Source organism: Pongo abelii, chromosome 1 (assembly GCF_028885655.2).
Source record: "Pongo abelii isolate AG06213 chromosome 1, NHGRI_mPonAbe1-v2.0_pri, whole genome shotgun sequence".
NCBI classification, from domain to species: domain Eukaryota; kingdom Metazoa; phylum Chordata; class Mammalia; order Primates; family Hominidae; genus Pongo; species Pongo abelii.
The window spans coordinates 168,651,989-168,677,745 of record NC_071985.2 but is presented as its reverse complement, the minus strand read 5'-3'; the positions used below and the strand labels follow the sequence as shown (position 1 = coordinate 168,677,745).

At 43.7% G+C, this 25,757-nt stretch overlaps 1 protein-coding gene across 1 annotated transcript in view; it reads left to right on the top strand.

Annotated features, from left to right (window-relative positions):
- The first annotated feature begins 15,341 nt into the window (after nucleotides 1–15,341).
- The window catches only part of CACHD1 (cache domain containing 1), a 223,768-nt gene continuing 213,352 nt past the window's right edge, over nucleotides 15,342–25,757 (top strand). The window contains exon 1 of the mRNA XM_024233337.2: nucleotides 15,342–15,920. Coding sequence (XP_024089105.1) covers nucleotides 15,723–15,920 — 198 coding nt within the window. The 5' untranslated portion in view covers nucleotides 15,342–15,722. The remainder of the gene's footprint in view (nucleotides 15,921–25,757) is intronic.

The window sequence follows — 25,757 nt, the reverse complement described above, 5'->3', positions numbered from 1 at the left end:
TTCACTAGCATTCCAGAAAGGAACTTGCACCGTCAAGGTCAATTTAGGCTTTTCCCTATGAAGGAATGTCCTTTTACAAAGCTATGTGTCTATGGCTTATATTTCATTCATTCTTCCTTGGATATTTCTTAGTCTGGTAAATGCAGTAACAGATATATTCCATGCAATTAGATTTTCTTACTTTGATGATGTACATTAATTCTTCTGTTTGTCTTTATTCTTTTATTCCATGAGTTAGGTTAATATAATGGCAAAAGGGGAAAAAAACACAAAAGTTATATATGTCTATTTACATACCTAGTATGCATATAGTATGTATAATGTCTGTGTATATTTACATGCAAACATATGGCATACATAACATTGACATAAAGTATATGTATATAGTTAAATATTGTGAATTTATGGAAGAAAAACATACATAAATATATATATACACACATTTGGATAAATATAAAAGTACTGAAGTCCATATTGAGGTATAAGCTACAGATCCCCATTTGATACAAATAAAATGTTTCATGTCTTTGCACCTTTGCATAGATTGCTTCCTTCAGCCTGAAATGTTCTTTGAATCTCCTTCACCTCCCAAACTCCTTAGTCTTCAAGAACCAGCTCAAGATCCACTTCCCCATTATGCTGTTATTGTGCTAGATTTCACCGAATTCTTTCTTTCTTTCTTTTTATTTTTTGAGATGGAGTCTCGCTCTGTTGCCCAGGCTAGAGTACAGTGGCATGGTCTCAGCTCACTGCAACCTCTGCCTCCTGGGTTCAAGTGATTCTCCTGCCTCAGCCTCCTGAGTAGCTGGGATTACACGCACTTGCCACCATGCCTGACTAATTTTTTGTATTTTTAGTAGAGACAGGATTTCACCATGTTGGCCAGGCTGGTCTTGAACTCCTGACCTCATGATCCACCCACCTCAGCCTCCCAAAGTGCTGGGATTACAGGCGTGAGCCACCATGCCCCACCACACCCCACCACCAAATTCTTATATGTATGCTTCCATTATTATATATTCCTGTCTCCTCTCCTAGACAATGAGCTCTTTGAGTATAAGAACTGGGTCTCATTCATGTTTGCTTTGCCTCAGACCTTAACCCTCAGGCACATACTAAGCACTCAATAAACATTTTATGAATGAGTAAATGCAGTCCTTGAATAATAATTAAGACTTTGATGTGAAGGAACATAAAGCCCTCTCCTAACCCAGACTGGGAAGGGACTTTGAGGAAGGCTGGAAACTTTTTCTAAGGCAGAGAGAAGTTAAAGGACATCAGCCTGCTTGGGGAAGGTATCTGGAGGATGGAGACCACCTACTTGGGTGACATGGAGTGATGTCATATGGATAGCTTTTGTGTCTAGGCCTTTGCAAACTAACATGGTATAATGATTACTTTTCTAAAGCTAGAAAAATTCTAAAGAGGGTCAAGCTCTTTGAAAGTTGGCTATGCAGGCAGTGGCTTTGGAGATGGATGTTCCTCCACTTACCACATGACCTCAGCAGGCCATATCACTTTTCTGGAACTCAGCTTCTAAGGAGGGAGTGGGGAGGGAGAATAGTGCCTACCTTGCCAGGTGAGGCAGAAATGAGAAATGTCACCTAACGTGCTGTGTGTAATATATTATTGAGAGTCAGGGCCTGGTCAGGAAAACTTCAACTATTTCCAAGTATTTAGACCGGAGGAAATTTAATGCAGGGAATTTGTTAAGTGGGGTCTGGGAGAACTGAAAGCAAAGAGGTATAGTGAGGAAATCCAAAGATCAGCCACAGCAGGAAGCCACTGCTGTCCCTAAGCTGCAGAGATAAAGGGAGGGAATGGTGTTACAGAGACCAAGAGCTGAGGTGACCCAAGAAAAGGTGAAACCATGTCCAGCGGGAACTGGGACCATGGAGAAGACTTGGCTATTGCTAGGAAGACACCTGCACCTAAGGCAGAAAGGAAAGGGAGAAACACCTGGGTTTCTTTTCCCCTCTGCCCTCTTGTCTCCCACCACCACAAGCCACTATCTGAACCCAGGACTCAGCCGCTTTGCAACAGAAGGTAAAGCAGGAGAATAGAGAGAAATGAATCTCAAAACAAATGCACAATTCATTTACACAATCACTTATTCATTTACACAGTCAGTTAGAGTTAGTTTTGTCCATGAGGGACAGAAAATTCAAATAACTGTGGCTTAAATAAGGAAGAAGCTCATGTTTCTGTCACGTAAAAGCCCAGGTAGGTGAGTTAGGTCTGTGATGGGACTTTATCCTGACAGAACCACAGGCATCTTCCATCTTTATACTCCTTTGTGTGTGGCTTGAGCTCATGGTCCCAAATGGGGCATCTGTGTTTCAGGAGGCAGATGGTAAAATGGACAAAGAAAAAAAGAGAGAGAGGAGCACATTAAAGCCATGATTTTAAAACTGTGGGTCATGACTTACCAGTGTGTTGGCAAGTCAATATGATGGGTAACTTTAATAAATGAAATGGAATAGAATAGAAGATATCAGACTGTACCACCGAGTAAAGATATTTCTATATAAAAGTTTTGTTTCAGAAATATATGAGTGTATAAGTGATAAATATGTAATATAATATTTCTTTCTTTTTTTTTTTTTTTTTTTGAGATGGAGTCTTGCTCTGTTGCTCAGGCTGGAGTGCAATGGCGTGATCTCGGCTTACTGCAACCTCTGCCTCCCAGGTTCAAGTGATTCTCGCCTCAGCCTCCCGAGTAGCTGGGATTACAGACACACACCACCACGCCCACCTAATTTTTGTATATTTTGTAGAGACAGGGTTTCACCATGTTGGCCAGGCTGGTCTTGAACTCCTGACCTCGTGATCTGCCCGCCTCGGCCTCCCAAAGTCCTGGGATTACAGGCGTGAGCCACCGTGCCCGGTCATAATACACATTTCTTATGGTTGAAATGCTGTCCAAAAAGTGCAAGGCCACCGTTAGACAAGAATTTCCTGGAAACTACTCCACTTCTGTTTCATCTCACTGGCCAGAACTTAGTCACATGACTGTGCAGACTTGTTAGAAGAGCTGGGAAATGTACCCTTTATGACAGGGAGCCATTTGTCTGACTAAAAATTAAAGACTTTATTAGTATAAAAGAAAGAGAGTTTCCATATTCAGTGATAACTAGGAGTCTCAGCCACATCCACAGGCATTGTTATCACCGTCTGTTGTTATTGTTACTATTGATGGTTATTATTGACAGAAAGCCATCCCACTCAGGGGGTGGCTCTTGGCAGTTTAACACAGTGATGACAAGTTTGGTGCCTGGATCCACACAGTCTGTGTGTGAATCCCACTTTGTCCTTTAGCTTTCTCATCTCTAAAATGGGGATAATAACTGTGTCTTCCAAGTTTCTGGAAGGACTAAATGGGGATGAGTGTTGAGCAGACACGTGGTCCCTACGTGAGCCCTTAGTGATGTTGGGTGTAGATGTCAGCACCGGAGCCCAGAGGCAGGGCATATGGGAGGGTGGCAGGGAGAAGGCATGCTGTGTCCAGCCAATGTCCGTTCTGATGCTGAAGCAGTTGTTAAATATATGGCAAATCACCTCTGCCCCATAGCGGCACACAAGAACTGGGCCAGGAATAAGATGCTAGCCAGCCATGAGGAACAGTAGACAACAGCAGAACACTCTGCAACTTTTGAGGAAGAAAGTTGAGGAGCACTGAGTGCATCTTTCAGGGTTCAACTAAGCTTGGAGTAATAATAACCGCAGTACCTGGCATATAGTGGGCCCTAGATTATTTGTTGGCTGATGAGTGAATGACCAAAGTAGAATTGTGAAAAAATACCTTTTGACGATGACATAAACTTCCTTTTTTTCCTGTTGCTGATGTGACGTGGAAAAGACAAAGGTAATATAAATAAGAAATCACACTTAAGTTGATCGTGTTTCCAAAAATAAAATTATTGTCACACTCTTTTATTAAAAATACATAACTTTTTATTCCACCTTCTGTATGTTATGATTACTCTTGTAACACTAATTAAACACCCGCCATGTGCTAAGTGGTAAACAGAACATGTGAATAATGATGTTTGTGCTCTCATGGTGATAGGCAGAGAAACTGGGTAGAAAACTCCACAGGAAGGATGAAGGTGAATTTGATATTTTAATATTAATCATATTGGCATAGTGTTTTCATGGAAAGTTGTGAAACATCGTTATTTGGATGTATGAAAAAAAGATAAGCCACACTTACTGACAATCAGAGAAAGTAAATGGCTTGTCTAGGTTCCTTCATCTCCAAGGAATATCATGTGCCTAAACCAGAGGTTACTTTAGGGAGGGCACGTGTTCCACATGGCCAGTGAATGCATTTATTGTACCTGCCTGGTCTCAGTCAGTATTTAAGGTGATATTTCTACAAACGTTTAATAGTCTCCAGAATGTATTCATTCATTCATTCATTCGTCCATTCATGTATTCATTTTTATTCATTCATGTATTCCTCAATTCAGTAAATGTTTGTAAAGTCCCCACTATGTGCCCTATGCCACTGAGAAGTAAAATATTAAAAGACTAAAAACAAATTGCTTTTCCCCTAAAGGAAATGTCTGCCCTCTGAGAAAGACAGTCAAGAGCTACTAATTGCAGTGCAGTTGGATAAAGGCGAAGACTGGCACAGGGGGCATCATGGGAGCATCAGGAAGTGGTTTCTACCTCCACCTGGAGTACAGGGCAGAGTGGTCAAGAGAGGTCCCCTAGAGGGAGGTGATTCCAACTGAATCTTCAAAATTTAGAATGCCTGAGCTAGGTGGCAAGGTAAGGAAAGCAGGGAAGTGTAGCACTGGGGAGTCAGAGATTGTAGTAGCTCATTTTGGCTGGTGCACAGGATGTAAATGCATGCTGGAGGAGGGTGGGGGGAGGGGTGGGGACAGAGAGATGCCTGTAGGTCCAGATCATGCAAATCCTTGTGTGCTTAAGAATTTCCTTTTCGTCCTAAAGATTATGTGGGATCATTGATAAATAAATACAGGAGAAATGAAATGACTTGATCAGGCTCAAGAAAAGAGCATTCATGGATGACTTAAAAAATAATCTCAACTTTTATTTTAGATTTAGGGGAGTACATGTGCAGGTTTGTTAGATGGGCATATTGTGTGATGCTAGGGTTTGGGGTATGGATGATCCCATTACCCAGGTAGTGAGCATAGTACCCAGTAGGTAGTTTTACAGCTCACAGCACCCCTTTTCTACCTCCTCGAGTAGCCCTCAGTGTCTATTGTAAGGATGACTTCTTTATTTCAGCCTTGACACGCTCAAGTTGCCCTTGTGTGTCCCCACCCCTGAGGGTGGTCAGGCAGGAAGTAGGTCTGCTAGTCAGTGCTATGAGCTGAGGGAAAGAATACTAATGTTAAGATGCCGGCCGGGCATGGTGGCCCACACCTGTAATCCCAGAACTTTGGAAGGCCAAGACAGGCAGATCACGAGGTCAGGAGATTGAGACCATCCTGGCTAACATGGTGAAACCCCGTCTCTATTAAAAATACAAAAAATTAGCCGGGTGTGGTGGCACGCACCTGTAATCCAAACTACTCGGGAGGCTGAGGCAAGAGAATCACTTGAACCCGGGAGGTGGATGTTGCAGTGAGCTGAGATCATGCCATTGCACGCCAGCCTGGGCGACAGAGCAAGATTAAGAAAAAAAAAAAAAAAAAAAAGCCTCATGCCTGAGAGTGACTAATTCAAATGTGTCAGAGATGACACTGAAGTAGTGGGTCCAACATGGATCATCAAACCCAAGGGCACTGAAGGAGAGACTCTGGGGTCAAGAGTAAACTGAAATGGGCCAGGGAAAACTAGAGATGGCAGGTGGAATGAGAAGTCTTCTGGGCTTGTTTTGGAGGTTTCCGTTGCATGTTTTTAGTACCGCACTAGCAAAGGCTTGCTTGGGTACTTAAGGGTTCTTGACCCCTGGGACTGTAGGGTAAAGTTGCAATGCTCAGTATGCACACCCATTGCAGTAGGAATTCTGAAATTCTCCACTGTTGTGGGGACATCAGTACAATAGGAACACTGATCCGAAAATGCCTAGCACAGTGTCTGCCTCTTATAAAATTCCTCACTTGTAGTTACTTGTTCTTGCAGTTACTAGTTCAGTATCTGTCCTTGCCACCAAGTTGTAAGTGCCGAAAGAAAGGGAGTGTGCCTGCCACATCTCTGTTCTCTAGTATGTAGCCAAGTTCCTGGTGTGAGTGAATGATAAACAATTTTAAAATCTGAGGCCAGGTGAGGTGGCTCACACCTGTAATCCTAGCACTTGGGGAGGCCGAGGCGGGTGGATCACCTGAGGTCAGGAGTTCAAGATCAGCCTGGCCAATATGGTGAAACCCCGTCTCTACTAAAAATACAAAACTTAGCCAGGCATGGTGCTGGGCGCCTATAATCCCAGCTACTTGGAAGGCTGAGGCAGGAGAATTGCTTGAATCCGGGGGCGGAGATTGTGCCACTGCACTCTAGCCTGGGTGACAGAGCGAGATTCCATCTCAAAATAAAATAAAATAAAAATAAAATCTGAATCTGGTTTTCCCCATTAACCACTAAGATATTTATGTACTAATTCAAGCTCAAGTCAGTTGGATGACATTGATAAACTATAGCATTTATACCATTAGTGTTTCTGATCCTTCAGAACATTTTGTGGTTAAGTTCCTCTGTTTTGGCTTTCATACAGACATGTTTTGATAGCCCAACTTTTCTAAACAATAGTTTCCACCTTTGCAAAATGGATTTGATCATAATACCTAAGCTGTTATTATGAGTCGAGATAGCACTTAATTAAGAATGAGAGCCTGGACTTAAATAATGACACTAACACATATTACTTCTGAAACCTTGGGTAAAAAACTCAATCTTGTGAAACCTGAGTTTCCTGATCTATAAAGTGGGGATGATTATATCTACTTAATATGTTCTCTGCAAGAATAAAATAAAATAATTCATTTAAAACACTTAGTATAGTGCCTGGGACCTAGTGAAAGCACAAAAATGTTAACTATTATTATTATGACTCATAGAGTTTTAAGGATTGAATGAGATCATTTCATTTAAAACATACAGCATCATGCCTAGAACCTAGTAAGCACTCAGAAAGTGTTAGCTAACATTAATAGTTATCTATTAATATTAATAGCTATCTATCTACAAATGCTTCATGGCCTTCCCACTTGCTGTTCCCTATGTCTTGAAACTCTTCCTTATAATATTAATATAAATAGCTAATATTAATAGATAATTATTAATATTAGCTATTAATATTATTTCCATATATAATCATCATCGTCTGTGTTTTGTTTGGTTTTGTTTTGTTTTTTGAGACAGTGTCTTGCTCTGTCACTCAGCTGGAGTGTAGTAGTATAATCTCAGCTCATTGTAGCCTCGACCTCCTAGGCCCAAGCAATACTCTCACCCCAGCCTCCAGAATAACTGGGCCTACAGGCATGCACTACCACACCTGGCTAATTCTGCTCATTTTTTGTAGAGATAAGGTCTCACTGTGTTGCCCAGGCTGGTCTCAAACTCCTGGGCTCCAGGGATCCTCCTGCCTCGGACTTCCAAAGTGCTGGGATTACAAGCATGAGCCACCACACCTGGCCTACCTGCTTTATTTGCTTTGTTCCATCTCTTGTATTGCAGCCTCAATAGGTGGTTTCAATCTCTTATTGCTAATTCACTTTGTATATTTCTAAGTCTTGCCTCCCTAGCCAGTGAGTGAGTGCCACAATTTTCTATGGGTTTCTTGCATTTTTGCATGCCTTGTGAGCAAGATGTTAACCACTCTTTTGTTCTAGACTGTATTTTCAAAGACTGCTGTTTACTGAACAGCCTGGGCAGGTAGAGATAGTGTCTTTCTTTAGAGCAAAGGGAAAATTTGCTTTCTGTTCAATATATTAAACATATCTATTTCTGGGGCAAAGGGCAGTTTTGTTTGCATTTCATCATAAAAGATTTGGGCTATCTAAGCTTGGGGTTTCTCTCTTTCAATACTACCTGTTGTATGCAGGTGTCACCTGGCTCTCTTCATATTGCCCTGTGGAAACTGGGTCTTGGAGGACTGGCACAAACGCTGACACTCTGGCTACTGCTATCATTCTGAGCAATAAAGCCCTTTGTCTCTAACTCAGGAGTCTCATGTCTTCTGCCACCATCATGAGGCTGTGGTGGGTTGACTTGTTGGCTTGCAAATGGCATAACCTTTCACAGTTTCTAAGAGTGAAAGCAGATATTTGAAGGAAGAGCATTCAAGACAGGGAACAGCAACTGGAAAGGCCATGAGGCATTTGTTGGACGTAATATTCTCTGTCTTGATTCACTGTCCTTTCTGGTAACTGTAAAGTTCTTAAGGACAGCCAATCATATTCATCTTTATATCCCTAGCACCCAGCAAAATCATTGGCATATAGCAAATGCTCAATAAATGTTTGTTGAAATTAACAGGAAAAAATAATTGCTACTTTGGAAATAAGGATGTTTCTTGGGCAGCGACTCATGGGGTGCCAAATAACATAATTTCTTTTCTTTTTTCTCATTCAGAGAGAGGCACATGATAGAGTTGCAAAATAATTGAGCTGGGAGTCAAACAGACCTGGGTTTCCGTCCCACCTCTGCTGTTACTAGCCTGTAACCTTGGTCAAGTTACTTTACCTTTCTGAGCCTCCTTTTCCCTGTGTATAATATTGCAATGATCTTGTCTTCCCTATTTTGATGCTTAAATGATAGAATATAGGAAACATACTAAGAGATTAAGAAATGAGTCTGGGCATGGTGGCTCACTCCTGTAATCAGAACACTTTGGGAGGCTGAGGCAGGTGGATCACCTGAGGTCAGGAGTTCAAGACCAGCCTGGCCAACATGGTGAAACCCTGTCTCTACTAAAAATATTAGATGGGCATGGTGGCAGGCACCTGTAGTCCCACCTGTTCAGGAGGCTGAGGCAGGAGTATCTCTTGAATCGGGGAAGCAGTGGTTGCAGTGAGCCAAGACCCTGCCATTGCACTCCAGCCTGGCTGACAGAGTGAGACTCCATCTCAATGAAAAAAAAAAAAGAAAGAAAGAAAGAAATGATATGCTGTGTGTCATATACAGCACCTAACCATAGAAGGTTCTTAGTAACTTGTACCTCTCATGGTTATTCAACCTTTACTATCTCCCAGTTTGAAGGGAAATGGGAAATCTGATGATTTTTTAAATCAGCAGGAGGAATGTGAAAAACAGAGTCCGTGTTCTAAGATTCAGTCTAGACCATTTCCACTCATTTAACAATAAGTCGCTGGGCATGGCAGCTCATGCCTGTGATCCCAGCATTTTGGGAAGCTGAGGTGGGAGGATCACTTGAGCCAGGGAGTTCGAGGCTGCAGTGAGCCATGATTGTGCCACTGCACTCCAGCCTGGGTGACAGAAGGAGACCATGCCTCAAAAAAAGATTTTTTTTAACTTAAAAATTAAAAAAAAGAAAATCGTAAGTTGCACTGGCTGAGATTTGTAGTCTGCTAGAAATTAACAAGTGAGTGTTAATTTCTGCCCTTGGAGTTACCAGTTCCATTCTCCTGAGCTCCCTGAGTTCACAGGTTCAATATAGTTTGCAGCTGGTTATTGTTTTGTTTATTTATTTATTGATTGATTGATTGATTGATATGGAGTCTCACTCTGTCACCCAGGCTGGAGTGCAGTGGCATGATCTTGGCTCACTGCAACCTCTACCCCCCGGGTTCAAGCGATTGTCCTGCCTCAGCCTCCCGAGTAGCTGGGATTATAGGCGCGCGCCACCACGCCCGCCTATAGTAGAGACAGAGTTTCACCATGTTGGCCAGGCTGGTCTTGAAGTCCTGACCTCAAGTGATCCGCCTGCCTCAGCCTCCCAAAGTGCTGGGATTACAAACTTGAACTACTGTGCCTGGCCCAGTTATTGTTTTGCATGGGAGACCTGCCTGTAGCATTAGGCTGAGAATTTTTTGCTAACTTGGGTCTTATGTCCACCTCAGAGCATGTAAAGGGAATCACGGTAGCTTGGGAACTCCATACCACATTTCTGGAAATCTGGCCAAGAGTTCCTCAAAACAATTTCACATATAGTTTTTCTGTGATGAAGATCTTGGACAGTGGGTACCATGAGGCGGTCTATCACTGAAGTAGCTTTATAATTCCCAAAATATGGAAGAGCAGCCAGTTTGATCAGGACTCTTGGTTATTCTTTAGCAGTCAAGGAGCAAAATTGTTATTGTAGCTCCTTGCATCAGAATTATTGATTCATGGATTTTTCTAATTTTTCCCCCAATTATTTGGTTCAACAATTCTTGGGTTTCTACTCTGGGTCTAGAACTATGCTAGACTCTGTGGCAGTGAATAAAACAGACATAGTTCCTGATAGGTCATTCCTCTGTAGGTGGTTAATAGAACACACCATGAGAAACATTAAGATGGAGAAAACAGACTTGCAAATGGACAACTGCAATGTTAATTGCTGGAGCTTCTGGAGAGGAAGCAGATAATGAACAAGTGTCCAACTCAGTCATAAGCAAGGGGTAGAGGATTACTCTGTGGAGAAGATAAAATCATCAGACAAGTTTCATGGTGATCTGTGGTCTTCTAGGGACAGTTGTGACCCACTTACCAGTCTTTTCATTATTTTGTAGTTCAAACAACTGCACAGTCAATAGTGTCCTCTCTGTATAGAATGGATGATTGAACTTATCTATAGAGTTACATCAAGACAAAAGATAGAAGAAAAGGGTCTATTATTAATAGAACATATAGACTGGATTTGGAATGAGAAAGTTCTGAAATCAAGTCAGTTCTGGCTCTTGGTGACAGTCTCTGTTACAGGCCATAGGTTCTATGTACTCCACTCTCCCCTGTCTCTGATTGGCTTTCTTAGCTCTTTCATGGGGTTTGCTCCTTCACAGCTTCAGCTTGCAGAGTCACACTGCTACTTATTGAGTGTGTCTATGTACCAGGTCCTTTGCAAAGTGTTTTATGTGCCTTTTCACAAAAACTTTAGGTAGCATTATTTACATTGTATGGATGAAGCAACTGAGGCTAAGAGAAGTTAAGTTTTACAGAGATGACAGCTAAGAAGTATTGTCCTGGGGATCCAAACCCAGATTTTGTCCAAGATGCACACTCTCAGCTTTGCTATATGACTATGTATGTGTGTGTGTGTGTATATATGTATATATGTATATATGTGTATATGTATGTGTATATATTCACATACATATACACATATATACATGTGTATATACACACATATATACACGTGTATATACACACATATATACACACATACCTATGTGTACATATACACATATATACACACATACCTATGTGTACATATACGCATATATACACACATACCTATGTGTACATATATGCATATATACACACATACATATGTGTACATATACGTATACACACACGTGTACATATACATATACACACGTGTGTATATATACATGTATACATACACACATGCATATATATGCATATGTATTTGTATATATACACACATGCATATACATGTATATGTATTTATATACAGCCATCTAATGGCTATATTTATTCTATATCTATATCTGTGTACATATATATGTATACAGAGGTGTATACATACATATATGTGTGTGCATATCAGGGACTATATAGTCATGTATATACATCTGTGTATATATTTGTGTGTTTGTGTGTGTGTATATATGTGTATATATATATGCCTATATATTTCCTGCTATATACATTATGAGATTCATGGTTCCTATGGCCCCCTCTCATATCCTTGTAGTTTTAACTACTACTTCTAACTGCTTTTTCCTCAGTATTTCCTAACTAAAATTTTTTAGAATGAAGACTTGTCCCAGTTAATATTTCTGCCATGCCTTAGGTGCTGTAGATTGGTTGCCTTGATGTCACATATCTACCCTGGTCCTATCAGTTGACTCTGCCAGGGAAAGAATCAACTAGTATTGAGCAGAGGTTGATGGGTAGGACAATTTCACTTATATGGATGAGGAACATTAAGGATTGGCAGTTTATCACACAATAAGCTTTTATTGGTCTATCACATACCAGTACACATGTGGGTAAATGTTCTCTCTGACGTCAGACTAGTAGCTCAGAGCTTTTGGTTTGGTGTTTGAAGGCCCAGGTTTGTATACTGACACCACCATCTAAAAGTTGTATTACCTTGGGCAAATAACTTTATTTCTTTGAGGATTTTCTCTACTGGCAACATAGGAATAGCCATATGTTCCTTTCCAGGTACTGAGACCCTCCTGGCTATAGACACTGGGCTAAATAGAGCTCCAGGATGCATGAGTTACCATCCTGGCAAGCTTGCTTGCAGTCTAGCATTAGTTCATAAGACTAATGTCAGGGTTGGCGGGGGGGGGGGGGTCTATAAAATGCATATTCCAGGACCCAACCCCCACCTCCAAAGATTCTGCTTTAGTAGACCTGGAATAGAGCACAGGATTTGCAGTTTATTAAGTGTCCTGAGGCTAGTGTGTTTGGTGGATCACACTTTGAGAAACAAGATGGAGAAATCAAAGCTTTCAAGTGGAAAATCACAATGCTGCTTGTTAAGTGCTGCGGGGACATTAAGTACTGAGAGAAGAACCAAGAGTTTGGAGCACCAAAGAGGAGCCGTAAACTCTGTGGGGGTAGGTGTCACAGAAATGACACCTCAGCTGAATAGGGGTCCTAGCAAGTGGAGAGAAGGGGAAGAATTTTGAGGCTGCCAGATAGGTGTTTTCTGGGAGTGGTGAGGCAACCGAGGGGCACAGTGGCTACAATAAGGCCAGAAGAGCAAACAGGTCAGAGCACAAAGGGCCTTGTTTGTTAAGTTTACTTATCTGTGATGGGGCGTCAGAAATGTTTAGATTAGTGAATGATAAGTTGAGATTTGACTTTTAGAAAGTTGATTTTGACTTCTATGTGAAGAACAGAATGAGGGGGAACAGAGAGACTGCACAGAGACCCATGAGGAGACTGGTCATAATACAGGCAAGCTGCAATGAGGAACTGAAGTCAGGCCATAGGATGCAGAAGGAGAGCGGGGGATGGACACGGGAGATATGTTGGGAGCTGGGGTGGATGGAGAAGTGGCTACCTAGCTTGCAGAGTGGGTGACATCCACCTAGATTTGCAGCCAGGCATGGATTTAGGTGGAACATGGGGGGAAAGCAGTAATGAGTTTTCATTCAGGTATATTTACTAGAGAAGTCAGGAACTTGCTAGAAAAAATGGAGATCCATGTTGAGCTTTATTTAGAAGTATGATAAACTCGTGTTTTGGTAATAATTGAAGGCATAGGTGTGGTCGAGAGTCCTCAAAAAGAAGAACCTTAGAGTGAAAAAAAGGTGACATTGGATTAGCATCCCAAGAAATAGGACCTCAAGAAATACCAACATATAAAAGATGGGCAATAAATGCCTATTGTGAAGGCATTTCAGAAGTTTAGAGATGTGTGACACCTTGGTGATGGTAACCTTGAAGAATCAAATACAAAAAATAATGCTATATGTCATTATTATTTTTGTTCTTTACTCTTCCACTAATCACATGGACTAATATGCTTTCTCTTGCTGAGTGTCATGTCAAAGGTACAACAATTAAAAAAACAGAAGTTAAAGAATCATCTTTCTAACAAATGTCAGCTCAACTCCAGGAATAGAAGACATACAGGTAGGTTTTTACCCCATTATTAACTCAAGAATCATTTTTCCAGTACTACTATGTGCTTGTGTGGATGATGTGGAGGTGAAGGGATTGGTCCCCACACTCAACATGCTTGCCTTAGTATGTAAAACAAACATCACAGGCCAGGCGCGGTGGCTCAGGCCTGTAATCTCAGCACTTTGGGAGGCCGAGGCAGGTGGATCACCTGAGGTCAGGAGTTCGAAACCAGCCTGGCCAACATGGCCAAACCCTGTCTGTACTAAAAATATAAAAATTAGCAGGGGAGTTGAGAATAGAGAAGTGATCTCAATGAGGTAAAAATGGGCCAGGGACAGCTTACAAGAGAAGATGACTTTTTAATACAATATAGTCAAAGATGTAAAACAGAAGGTTTTGCTGTAAAATGAAAAGAGCCTTAAATCCGGGTTCTAATCCTGCTACCACCTCTGCTAGGTAACCCTGGACTAGTCCTTTAACCTTCCAGTGTTGACTCTGTTCTCCAGGAACCTGCAAGCAGCAAACACACAGGGCTTGGAAGGGAGAGTGGCTGTTCTCCACACACAGCCGGTTGACTTGTTCCAGGTGCTTCCAACAGGTGATTTCTCAGCGAGACTGAGCCAGTAGTCAGGGACAAACAGGAAGATTAACCTTGCCTCTCCATGCTTGGGAGAACAGGTGTGTGCGCCGTGGACTCCGGTTTAGTCGTTCTTTTTCTTTTTTCTTGCTTTTGATGGGATCAGATGGTTCATTTCCAAAGAGAGACAGAGAGAACTGTGTCGTGTTTAGGAGCAATAGCCTTGGAGTAAGACTTGTGCTTAAACTCTGGATTTGTTTCTTATCCCCTGGGTGACCTTTGGCAATGTATTCCACCTCTCTAAGCCTCAGTCTTTGTTACCTAAAAAAATTGGGATAAAGATTCGTACCTCCTATGGCATGTCGCGGAGATTAAAGGATAATGTGCACACCCCCGAGCCCAGTGCCGGGCACACGTTGGCTGGTTGCAACAGAAATCTGTGGGTGGAACGCTAGCTAGCCATTGTGATGAATAACATCAAGGAGAGGGAGTGGACCTACACATGGCAGTCCCCTTCTTCCCCAACCGCTGCCAGGCAGACAGCCAGCGTCCTAGAACTTAAAGGACTTTTCGATGGGTGGAACCTGGGCCGGGTGGGCTCCCTGGCGCGGACGGAGGCGGAGAGCGCTGGCGGGGGTCTCCGTCTCCAGCCACGAGAAGGTCCGTGGGCTCCCCTGCCCGGGCTGGGCCGGTCCCCGAGCAGAGAGAGAGGCTGGTCCCCGGCCCCCGGCGTCCCGGGGGGCAGGTTCTGAGGCGGGAGCCAGGAGAGAGAGGAGGGGCAGCCGGGGGAATTTCCCCGCCTCTCTTGCTGGTTCCATAAATCACCGCAGTCGCCGCGGCGGCCCAGCCGGGAAGTGCACAGAGCCGGAGCGCAGAGTGGTGGCACCAGACGCCTCCCTTTCCCCACTGCTTGCTTTCTTTCTTTCAGTTGTGTGGGTTTGTGAAGCCTCCCCTTTCCCTCCTCGCTCGGGTGGCTGCCCCAGTCTCGCAACCCGGCCGCCGCTCCTCCTCCCCGGGGGCCGCCGTCCGCCCTCGCCGCCGCCTGCTCGCTGCGCCGGGACTCGCAGGAAGCGAGAGCCGCGCGGCTCGGCTCGGGCTCCGACTCCGACTCCGATTCCGACTGTCAGCCCTGGGGCCCGCGCACCCCAGCCTGCGGGCGCCCCGGCTCTCGGAGACGCCCTCTGCGCCGCGGGGGCCGTGTGGGCGCCGGGCTCCGGGGACCGCTCGGGCGGCCGCCTCCTCCCCCAACCGCCGCGGAGCCCCGCGATGGTGGCCGCCCGCGCTCCCGCGCTGTAGCCGGGCGCCCCCTAAGTTTGAGAGCCGCCGCCACCGCGGCGCGGAGCAGAGCCTGCAGCAGAGGAAGAAACTTTTACGGGGTGCGCCGAGCGGGGCCCTGGGCGCACCTCCCGCGGCCCGCTTCCCCGCGCCCGGAGCCCGTCGGCGGGGAGTGGGGGGAGGCAGCATGGCCCGCCAGCCGGAGGAAGAGGAGACGGCCGGGGCCCGGGCGCCGCGGCCGCCCCTCTGGCTGCTCTGCCTGGTCGCGTGCTGGCTTCTGGGCTCCGGGGCCGAAGCCGACTTCTCCATCCTGGACGAGGCGCAAGTGCTGGCGAGCCAGATGCGGAGGCTGGCGGCCGAGGAGTTGGGGGTCGTCACCATGCAGGTAAGTGGCCCCCGAGCTGGCCAGACATCCCGCCTTTCTCCTTTGCTCAAAGCCCCATCCTACTCCCAGTACAAGTCCCCTGGACTGTGTGCATCGGCTCCTTGCATGCAGAGCCCGGCTTCCCGTCGGACCCCTCTGTCCTCTGCACAGACCCCCTGACAATACACCAACTCTTCTTCCATGCATTCGTCTACCCCTGCCCTTCTCCTCTGCAGAATCCCCTGCCCTCTGCACGGAACCCACCTTAACCTGCAGAGCCCCGCTCTTCTGAATACCAGCTCCTTCATCTCGTCAAGGATTCTCCAGTTTCCTCGCACGTCTTCTCTAATTTGCACACATTTCCCATGTAGGCTTGTTTTCACCCTGCCACCCCTGCAAACTCCCCTCCCTCTTTGTGTCCCCATCCCAGAGCAGCCAGCCCCGTCTGGCTCGGACGATTTTCCGAAGTCCCCACCCTACCCCCTTGACCGCGTCCTCGCGTCCTCGCGTCCTCCCGACCGAGGCGCACCAATGGGCGCCGGGAGGGAAGGCGCCGCAGCGTACGCAGCTGCCCCAGGGACACCTAGGTCCCGGCGGAGAGCAGCCCTCCGAGTGGGCTCCGCGCTCCTTTCCCCGCCCGGGAGCATGGGGGGAGGGGCTGGCCTGGTAGATTCCGGGTAGACTCCCGACTCTAACCCTGCTGGGGGACTCTTTTTGTTGCTTTCCGCATATCCTGCTGTGGTTTGCGTGCTGTCTGCTGTATGATTTTTGTTTCGTGTGTGCCTTTTTGGGGCGAGGAAAAAGGGAGCCAAGTGAATAAGGTTCCCATTTCTCCAGATTGTTTATCATGTCCGTCCTCCTCGGGAGAGGAAGCGGGGCTGACAGAAAAACTGCCCGCAGCTAGTAAGGAATCCTGATGATGTTACTCACGACCAACAGTAGTAAAAATTGCTGAACACCAACCACCTGGATATTCTGCCCCGCTGTTATTTTAATCCACTTGGCCATAAAGGCCCACTAGATTAGGAGAGGTTGAGATGACATTCCCAGCTTGAAACCTTTGCTATAACATTCTTAGATAAATTAACACCATTCTCTTATACATTCTGACAATCATGGGGATGAATGTGGTCTTCGAAAGATTGAAGTTTCCAAGAATGCGTTCTTGGAATAGGTTTCTGATTTCCAGCCTACTGGGACCAATCCTTCCACCTCCCACCGGGAGAGGTGTTTAAGTCACTTTTGGGATTTAGGTTTCTTACTTCTTTCTTCTTCGTCGTCGTCCTCCTCCTCCTCCTCTTTCTTCTTTCTTCCTTCTTCTTCCTCCTCCTCTTCCTTCTTGTCCTCCTCCTCCTCTTTCTTTTCTTTTTCCTTCTTCCTTCCTCTTCTTTCCACTCACCCACACCAGTCTCCTCCTAAGAGGTTACAATTTTCTTGAGGCAAGTTCCACAGACCTTTTCTACTGTGGGGAAAGACCACCGGGATTTTTTTTAAGGGTGACATGAGGACTGAGGAGTGGATTTTGAAAGGTAATTTTGCATTTATTTGTAGACACCCAGCCCTGAAGTGCGATGGAGTGGGGTTTTCTTGATTTGCTTAATAATAGATAAGCTTTTAAGATGCATCATTCAACTATGCTGATCTTTCAGGTTCAGATTCAGTTGCAATTTTTTCCATATGCATTTTCTGATTTCTGATTATTGCTGAGTTCTTAGGAGTGAAGTGACTTTTAGAAAAGATGGAAAACTAGGATTAAAAAAACAGTGGTGAATATTTCCATTCAGAGCACAAACAATTGTATTTTTGCATTGAGGCACCTCTTTTAATAAAGGAAACTTAATATATTGGAGTTGTGGACTCTGCTTGTAGGATTTGTAGGCATTTGCCACCTTCACTCCATCACTAGGGCTGGACAAGAAATCTTAGGATTCCCCCCTATCCCGCCCCCCCATGCCTTTTCCTTGTAAGCTAAGGACTTGCTTTTTCTAGGATGCTGACAGCCGTTTTACTGTTTCTCACCCAGTCCTTGACAAAAGGTGAAATTGGATCCCAACACATTGTCATTCAGGTAGGGATCCTAAGCAAATGTAGTTTTAAAAGGCTGCCCAGTTGAAAAAGAGACACTTCGAAAAAAAGCTCTGATCGGTGGGGGGTTTGTGCCCAAATGGCCCTTTATCTCCTCCCAACTGGCCTCTTTCTAACACCTTTGCAACCTCATTGTGGAAATGGACCTCCTGTGGACAGGGTTTTGTCTGGCAAAATGTGAAGTGGCTTCTCTCCTTTTTTGAAAGGAGACATACATACTGTATTTAAATTCTGCTTCTTGAGCTGTACATTGATCTGCCAGTTGCTTCTATCTGGGAAAATTGCAGAAAGTGTCTCTTTTTAATTTAGTTAGACCGGTTGGAAAAAAAAGTCGAATGCAGGTTAGATTTTTGGCCTTAGAACAAAGATTTTGAGCCCCACATTCTCATCTGTAAACCTTTGGGATTTGTTCAGTGGGTCTGAAATTATGTGGGTTTAGTTACCTAAAGTGCAGGTTATATAGCCCTCCCTGCAGCATGTTGGATTTTATAGAGGTGGAGCTAATCTTTTTTCAGAGGTAAGCCTCACATAGGCTTTAAGGTGTGACTTCCTACGAAGATGGTCAGGATGGGGATGGAGAGGGGGATAGTTGTGTCTCTTTGGAAAAGAATGTCTTCCCTTGCTTAAGGGATTGACTCCTTTCATTTGACCTTGGCATTTTGAGCATAGTACAGGCCCTTCAGGACAGCATCTCGCTTTATGAGAAACATTCTATAGGCCTCTTTATATGTAAAAAGCCAATGTTCAGACTTTTATATTGCTTCTGCTGCTGAAATTCTCGAAAGACAATTTTAAAGTTTGAGAAATTATAAAGTAGCCCTCAAACCAGGCCTGTTGTTTTGCAGCATTTCAAGTGGCAGCACTTACTGCTTATAAGGAGTTGCAAGGGGGGGTACTTTTACAAAAACAAAAACCTAGGCTTCTTTTAGCACTATAGTTTCCCCGACGTAGTTTTTGCACTTACTGATAGAGAAGACAGTTTGAAAAGTGTCTATCTTGAAGATTTTCTTGGAAAATTCTCCAGCGGGGGCTGCCTACTCATGATTTTTGTTGTTCCTTTTTAATAATGGACAAAATATATTTAAAAAATCTTTAAATAAGTTGTGCCAACTAATTTCACCAGTACTCTGGGAAAGCTGTCACTGAATACTGTTCCCCTGACAGCAGACATCATACATCATGGATAAAAGTCAAAAACCTAATCATCATCTTCTCATGGGTCTGGTGCAGAGGAGCCATGGTGGCATTGAGGTCTGGGAGCAGTAAGTGGCTGTGTCCAGGGAGACGTGTTTTTGCCTATTTATTCATGCAACAAGTTTTTATCAAGCAGCATCATGGAGTGGAAAGAGTCCCACGTTGGGTAGGTAGAGACCTGGATTCCAATTCTGCCAATTGCAAGTTGGGTGATTTTATCTGTAAAATTGAGGATGGTGATTCTTCCTCAAGATTTGCTCTGTGGACTTAAAGGAAATAGTGCGTGTAAAGGCATCTGTTAATGTTAAGCCAGGGCTGAGAAATATTGATGGATGTGGTTGTTCTCAAATGGAGAAATAATTATTGGAAGCTTACTGAGCATGGAGCTCTATGCTGGGTATTCAGGGGATTTTACAAGGACATATTCCAGCACAACTCCTTAAGGAGTTTACATTCTCGAGGAGGAGATAAGATTGCACAGGTAAACCAGCTAAGTAACAATGCCTGCTTGTTAGAAGGCATATCTGGCTCTGGGAGCCATTTCACCAGGCACTTATAAGGCCCATTTAACATTATAGGACAATACAGGCTTCCTAACAGCAAGGGCCTGGCACAAGGCCAGTGTGCCTGCCTTAAAGTTAGCCCAACTCTGCTGGGCTGGGCACACTTACTATGAAGTTGGCGGACAGACCAGCAGGTTGGTCAGACAGCTGCTGGATGAGGCCTGGGAGGGAGGGAGGAGCAGGGTTTCTTCCAGTCAGGGCAGAAGAAATACCAGAAGCAAGAACTGGAGCTTCAACTCCAATTGAAGAAAAGGCAGCAGCTAGAACAGAGGCGTGTTCAGGAACTGAAGGACTCAGCTGGGGCAGAAGTGTCAAAGATATAAAGCAATGTTGTAAATACTGACTACAGCTGGAATTAAAGAGCAACCCTTCTTTGTATGCAGTAAAACAGCAATGCACTAAATTCCTTCCTTTTTTTTTTTTTTTTTCTTAAGAGACAGGATCTTTGCTCTGTCACCCAGGCTGGAGTGCAGTGATGTAATCATAGTTCACTGTAACCTCAAATTCCTGGGCTCAAGCAGTCCTCTTGAGTAGCTGAGACTACACACGCATACCATCACACCCTGCTAATTTTGTTATTTTTTTGTAGGGATGGAGTCTCACTGTGTTGGCCAGGCTAGTCTTGAACTCTTGGCCTCAAGTGATCCTCCCACCTTGGCTTCCCAAAGTTCTGGAATTACAGGTGTGAGCTACCGTGTCTGTCCTGCATTATTCATTTTCGCATATATCCAACAAAATTTTGGGGAGCTTCTGCTCTATGAAGGGTCTTGGGTTAGATTTTATTTATTTATTTATTTTTTATTTTTTGAGATGGAGTCTTGCTCAGTCACCCAGGCTGGAGTGCAGTGGCATGATCTCGGCTCACTGCAACCTCCGCCTCCCGGGTTCACGCCATTCTCCTGCCTCAGCCTCCCGAGTAGCTGGGACTACAGACGCCTGCCATGACGCCCGGCTAATTTTTTTTGTATTTTTAGTAGAGACGGGGTTTCACCATGTTAGCCAGGATGGTCTCGATCTCCTGACCTCATGATCCACCCGCCTCGGCCTCCCAAAGTGGGGTTAGATTAAACTGGCAATCAAAGGTAACTAAAAGGACTAAAGATTAAGCCCATGCCCTTAATCTCTCAACTAATGATGGAAATAGACACAAAAAGAGGCATTATGATACAGGTAGTTAGCGAGAGACAGAGGCGTTACACTGCAGTAGGTTAGTGCAGTGGTAGAGAGAGAAACAGGATATTGTGGGAGCATAGAGGAGCCTTGCTCAAGCCCCTCTGGTGAAGTCAAGGAAGTTAGCTACTTCTCCATTGTCCTTTTCAGTGAAATGTCCACACACACAGGCCAGTCCTGAAAGCAGCAGCAGCAGCAGCAGCTTCACACATGAAGGGTAGCCAAATCAGTAGTTCATCAGATGTTTCTGATTCCTTTGGTGGCACTGAACAAGGTAGCTGGTGTATCTTGAACACCTGAACAGGACTCTGACTCCTGTGCCCCTTCATATGGCTCCCATGTCTCCTTTCTTTGGCCATTATCCTAGAGCTTCTGTGGTTATTGGACATAAATATCTTGCTGGCTCTATTATAACTGCAAGCTGATTTGCAGTCATGTTTGGTAAGATGTGTAATTTCCTCTAAATCACATGCATCGTAACAGGACAGGGCTGGTTTAGAATTATTTGAATGTGTAATTATGCAATATAGAACATTTTTGAAGGAAAAATCACCTGTATATGCAAATAATGTGATTTGATTCTATGCCTTGTGTACCATATAAGCCTTAGTGGAAAAACTGCTGTGTGGCTTTCTTTTGAAAATGGATATTTAGAATAGAAGAAAACTGTCCATTGGCAGATGGATGACTCTGAGTTGAACTTGTCAGGAATGAGCCCAAGAAAAAGCATGTTGAATGACTTCTGATAAACTGTCTCTGTTGTGCTTAGCACTTCCTCGACTTCCTTCTCACTAATGCCTATCTTAGCTGGCCTTATTCCTTGTGCTTATTATGTTTTTCCTGCCAATAGTACTTGAGTCTGGAAGGGCTTGGGGGAGGGAGAGGAGATGGTTTTACACTTAGTAACATGTTGCTGCTATTTCTGGTTGCTGCTTGAGGAGTTCCTTCCTTGAGCTTAAGTGGATGAGCAGGCAGGAACCTTGCAGAACTCTGGAATTTTGGTATTAGATGGAGTGGGATTTATTTTAGATATGCTTGGACCTTGGAGTAAGAATTTATTGAAAGTCAAAATATGAAGGGACAACAGGGACAAGAATTTTGACTCAGCCAGTTAGTTATTAACTGTGTAACTTCTATCATGTTATTAAATCACTCTGAACTTTAGTGTCTTTGTATTTCATGTAGCTAATGGGGGTAAATATATTTTAAAGGATAACCAAGTGTCTAGCTCAGGGCCTAAGGTAGGAGCAGTCAATAAACAGAAATGTAAATATGAGAGCAGTTCATTTAGTGCCAGGGCACAGAACCTGGAAGGTAAGTAAACATGTAGCTCCTGAGCCTGAATGAAACTGAAATCTAATTTGTAGACCTGCAGATTTCAATATGGTCAATCCTCCGCCCCCAGGTTTTTAAGATATGGTTCACAGACCTTTGGATGTGGTGCAAAACCATGCTTGGGGCTTTCTGAAGAAAATACTAGACCTGGCTAGTCATAGTTATTTCTTTAGTTTTAAACTACAAAGATTTAAAAACATATACAAAAGTAAATAAAATAGCATATGAATATCCACATACCTCTCACGCAGCTTAGACAGTTATTAATTGATGGTCAGGCTTGTTTCATCTCTACCTCTGCTTCCACTTTCTCTTCCCCCCAGATTATTTTGAAGCAAATTCCAAATATCACATAATTTCATCTATGACATTTTTATTGTATCCTTATTTAATTTCTTTATTTGTAATGTTTTATAATATGTATAATATATTGGTACACTAGTATATAAAATTTACAATTGACAAATAAATATAAATATTTTGGAGGTTGTTTAGGCTACATTTTTTAACAATGTTGTGCCTGAATAAAACCATTGGTGACCCTCCTAGATTTTTACAAATTAGCTAATACCTTTGCCCAGCAAATTCCCCAGGCTTCCAGATGTAATGCCAAGTTTCTTTGGGGAAGCTCCTCTGGGTCTGTCCCTAATTGTGCTGTCTGGCCCTCGATTTCATGCCTGGCTTTCTCCACAAGACTAGGAGGGTCCTTGTTTTTCTTAAAGGCTGGCATATAGTCTAGGCACACACATTGGACTACTGCAATATGAATCACATCTACTGCTTGTCCCTGTCCTCTCGCCCTTCCAGAAGAGACAAGAGTCAGAAAAGGACTAAGCGAGATAGCTGTAACTGGGAGAGAAGAGAGGCGGATTGAAGAGGAAGAGCTGGACTAATATATAATGTCTTCTGATCAGTCTGTCAGCAAATATTCACTAGATTCCTTATTGCAGGGAGGCTGAGAGTAATACAGGACATCCAGTGCCTCCCCCTAAGACCCCAGAGCTCTGTCCTATCCGGAGAGGCTAAACCAACTTGGATGGCTCAAGACAATATAGAAATAAATGCTAAAATATGGGATCTAGAGTACACCTAGGGTTGCTATATTGAATTCATGTTTCTAGAGGTCAGTTAGACACAATGAATGAAGTGGACCAGGTGTAGCTAAGCAGGGAATGGTGTTGGATGTTGCAAGCTGGAGGGCATGTGCCAAGGGTGAAGGGGGGCAGGACCACTCAGCTACTCTGTTGCCCAGTAGCCATGTGGGTCCAATGTTGTCACATGACTTTGTTTTTTATGAGAAGCTAGGTGTCTGTTTTTTCCATAAATTATCTTTAAATTTTTGGCAACTAATTCAGTTTAAAAAAAGAAAAAAGAAAAAACACACTATGTGGGCCAAACCAAACATGTCTGCAGGCTGGATAGAGCCAAAGGCCACCAATTTGCAGTGTCTGGGTTAGAATTATTCAGCGGGTTACAGAAAGAAAACGCAGTGCTTGTGTGCAGGTTATGGGGAAGCCAATTTCTTTGTGATACAAAGGAGAACTTTCTGATAGAAGAGTTGTAGAATGGATTGCTTTGAGATATGAGCTTGTCATCATAATGACTTCAACACAGATGAATGTTTACTTGGTGCCAGGCACTATGTTAGGTTTGGGATACCTACCCATCAGTTAATTTCTGATGTAATGAATGTTATGAGCAGAGGTTCGGGATGCTTGGAGAAAGTGTCAGGGATGTTAACCTATTTAAGGGCACAGAGGGATTCTGGCAGGCCTCCCTGAGAAAGTGGAATGAATTAGGAGTTGGTTAGTCAAAGAGTGGACTTCCCAGAAGGCTCCTTTTTGAGGAAAAGCATAGCACCTTTGATGAGTGGAAAGATGGCATTATGGTTTTGGAGTTTAGAGAACTAGTGGGAGGAAAGGGCATAAATAGAGGTGGGAGAAATAGGGAGAGGTCAAGCTGGGGGCTGTTTCTTGGATGCTTCATGTCAGTAAAGACTTGTTCTGCGGGCAGCAGAACACTCAACTCACACTGGCAAGAAAGGAAGCTACCACCCTATGCATTTGAAGTGTCTGGGGGTAGATCTTTGGGCAGAACTGGATTAGGGCTCAAAGCATGTGGCCAGTATGCTGTTTTTCTCTCTTTGCTTGCCTACTTCTTAAATAGGTTCTCCCCTCTATTTCAACATGGCTGGCAGTAGCTTATCAGTGTTTGAGTTGGGAACTGGCTGCTGCTTGTGCCTAAGTTCCTTGTATTTGGAGGTGATGTGCTCTGAGGAGAAGAAACAAAAATCTGGAGAAAGCTTAGAACCTAGAAAACTCAGCCAAAGTGACTTCAGACTCAGACACTCTTCAGCAGTCACCAGTTGCCAAGGCCTGCTACATTTCTGGATTCTGCCTCCCCAAGTCCAGCTGGAGCCTGCAAGGTGGACTCCCTGCTTCTGGCCCAAAGACAGGCTGGCTGCCCAGTGTGGTCCCTCCTGTGGAGGTGGGCAAATCCAGGCTTAGCAGGCCTGCCATTTCTCCCCGACCTCAGATCTGCAGATCATTGGCTGCTATGAGAACAGGAATGGACCAGAGAGATAGTCAAATCTGCCCTGCTTGTATTACAAATGTTCATTTTACAGAAACTGAGGCCCAGCAAGGAAGTGGCTCTCTGGAGAGCATACCAGTAGTAATTGATAGATTTAGAACTCATGTTTTGGTTTTAGACTCTCATTTTTTGACCCTTTTCGTGATATTATACTGTGGGGCCCCTGTTTTTTCCGCATTTTTCTCTTAGAATGGAAAAGGAAACTTGACATAGTAGTATACATTCCTCTTTTGAAAAGAAAGTTTGGCTTAATGATTTAATGGCTGCAAACTTAAAGCTGATGGTCTAATTTGACAGCTGACTAGATTTTTAAGTTGTTAAATACCTAGAAGTCAGTGAGCCAGTGAAGAAAGTTAAAAAATTCTTAGACTTACTAGAATGTTGTTAGATTTTTTTTTAAGTGCAAAGTTAAGTGGTCAATAAATATCATTGTGAACCAGTACCATCAAAACAATTTGTTTTTTGTTTTTGGTTTTTTTTTACTGAAAAAAATTACTTTACTGAAAAGTTATTTAAAAAATACTTTAGAGGAGGAATGACTTTGTTTTGTGTTTGTTTATGTAAAAGCCACAGAAGAAAATTCCACCTGTAATTTTCAGGTAAAGTTCTATTTTGAAATTGGATTTTATGACCTACATCTCTCTCCCTAGTCATTAAGGGGATATGAAGTTGTTTCTTTCTCTCTCTCTCCCTTTTTTTTTTTTTTTTTTTTTTTTTTTTTTTTGGTGAAAATTGCAATAGGATTACTACTTTGGAGGAATCATTCATTTAATTTGATGATGAAACAAACTAAATGTCATTTGAATGTTTCTTTACCTTGCCATCTTTTTTCTGAGTTCAAAGGTAGCTTTCTCTACTTCAGATTTACACAGTCAAATGATTTCCGAGTTAATTACAGTTTGAAAAGTTCCAACACCTA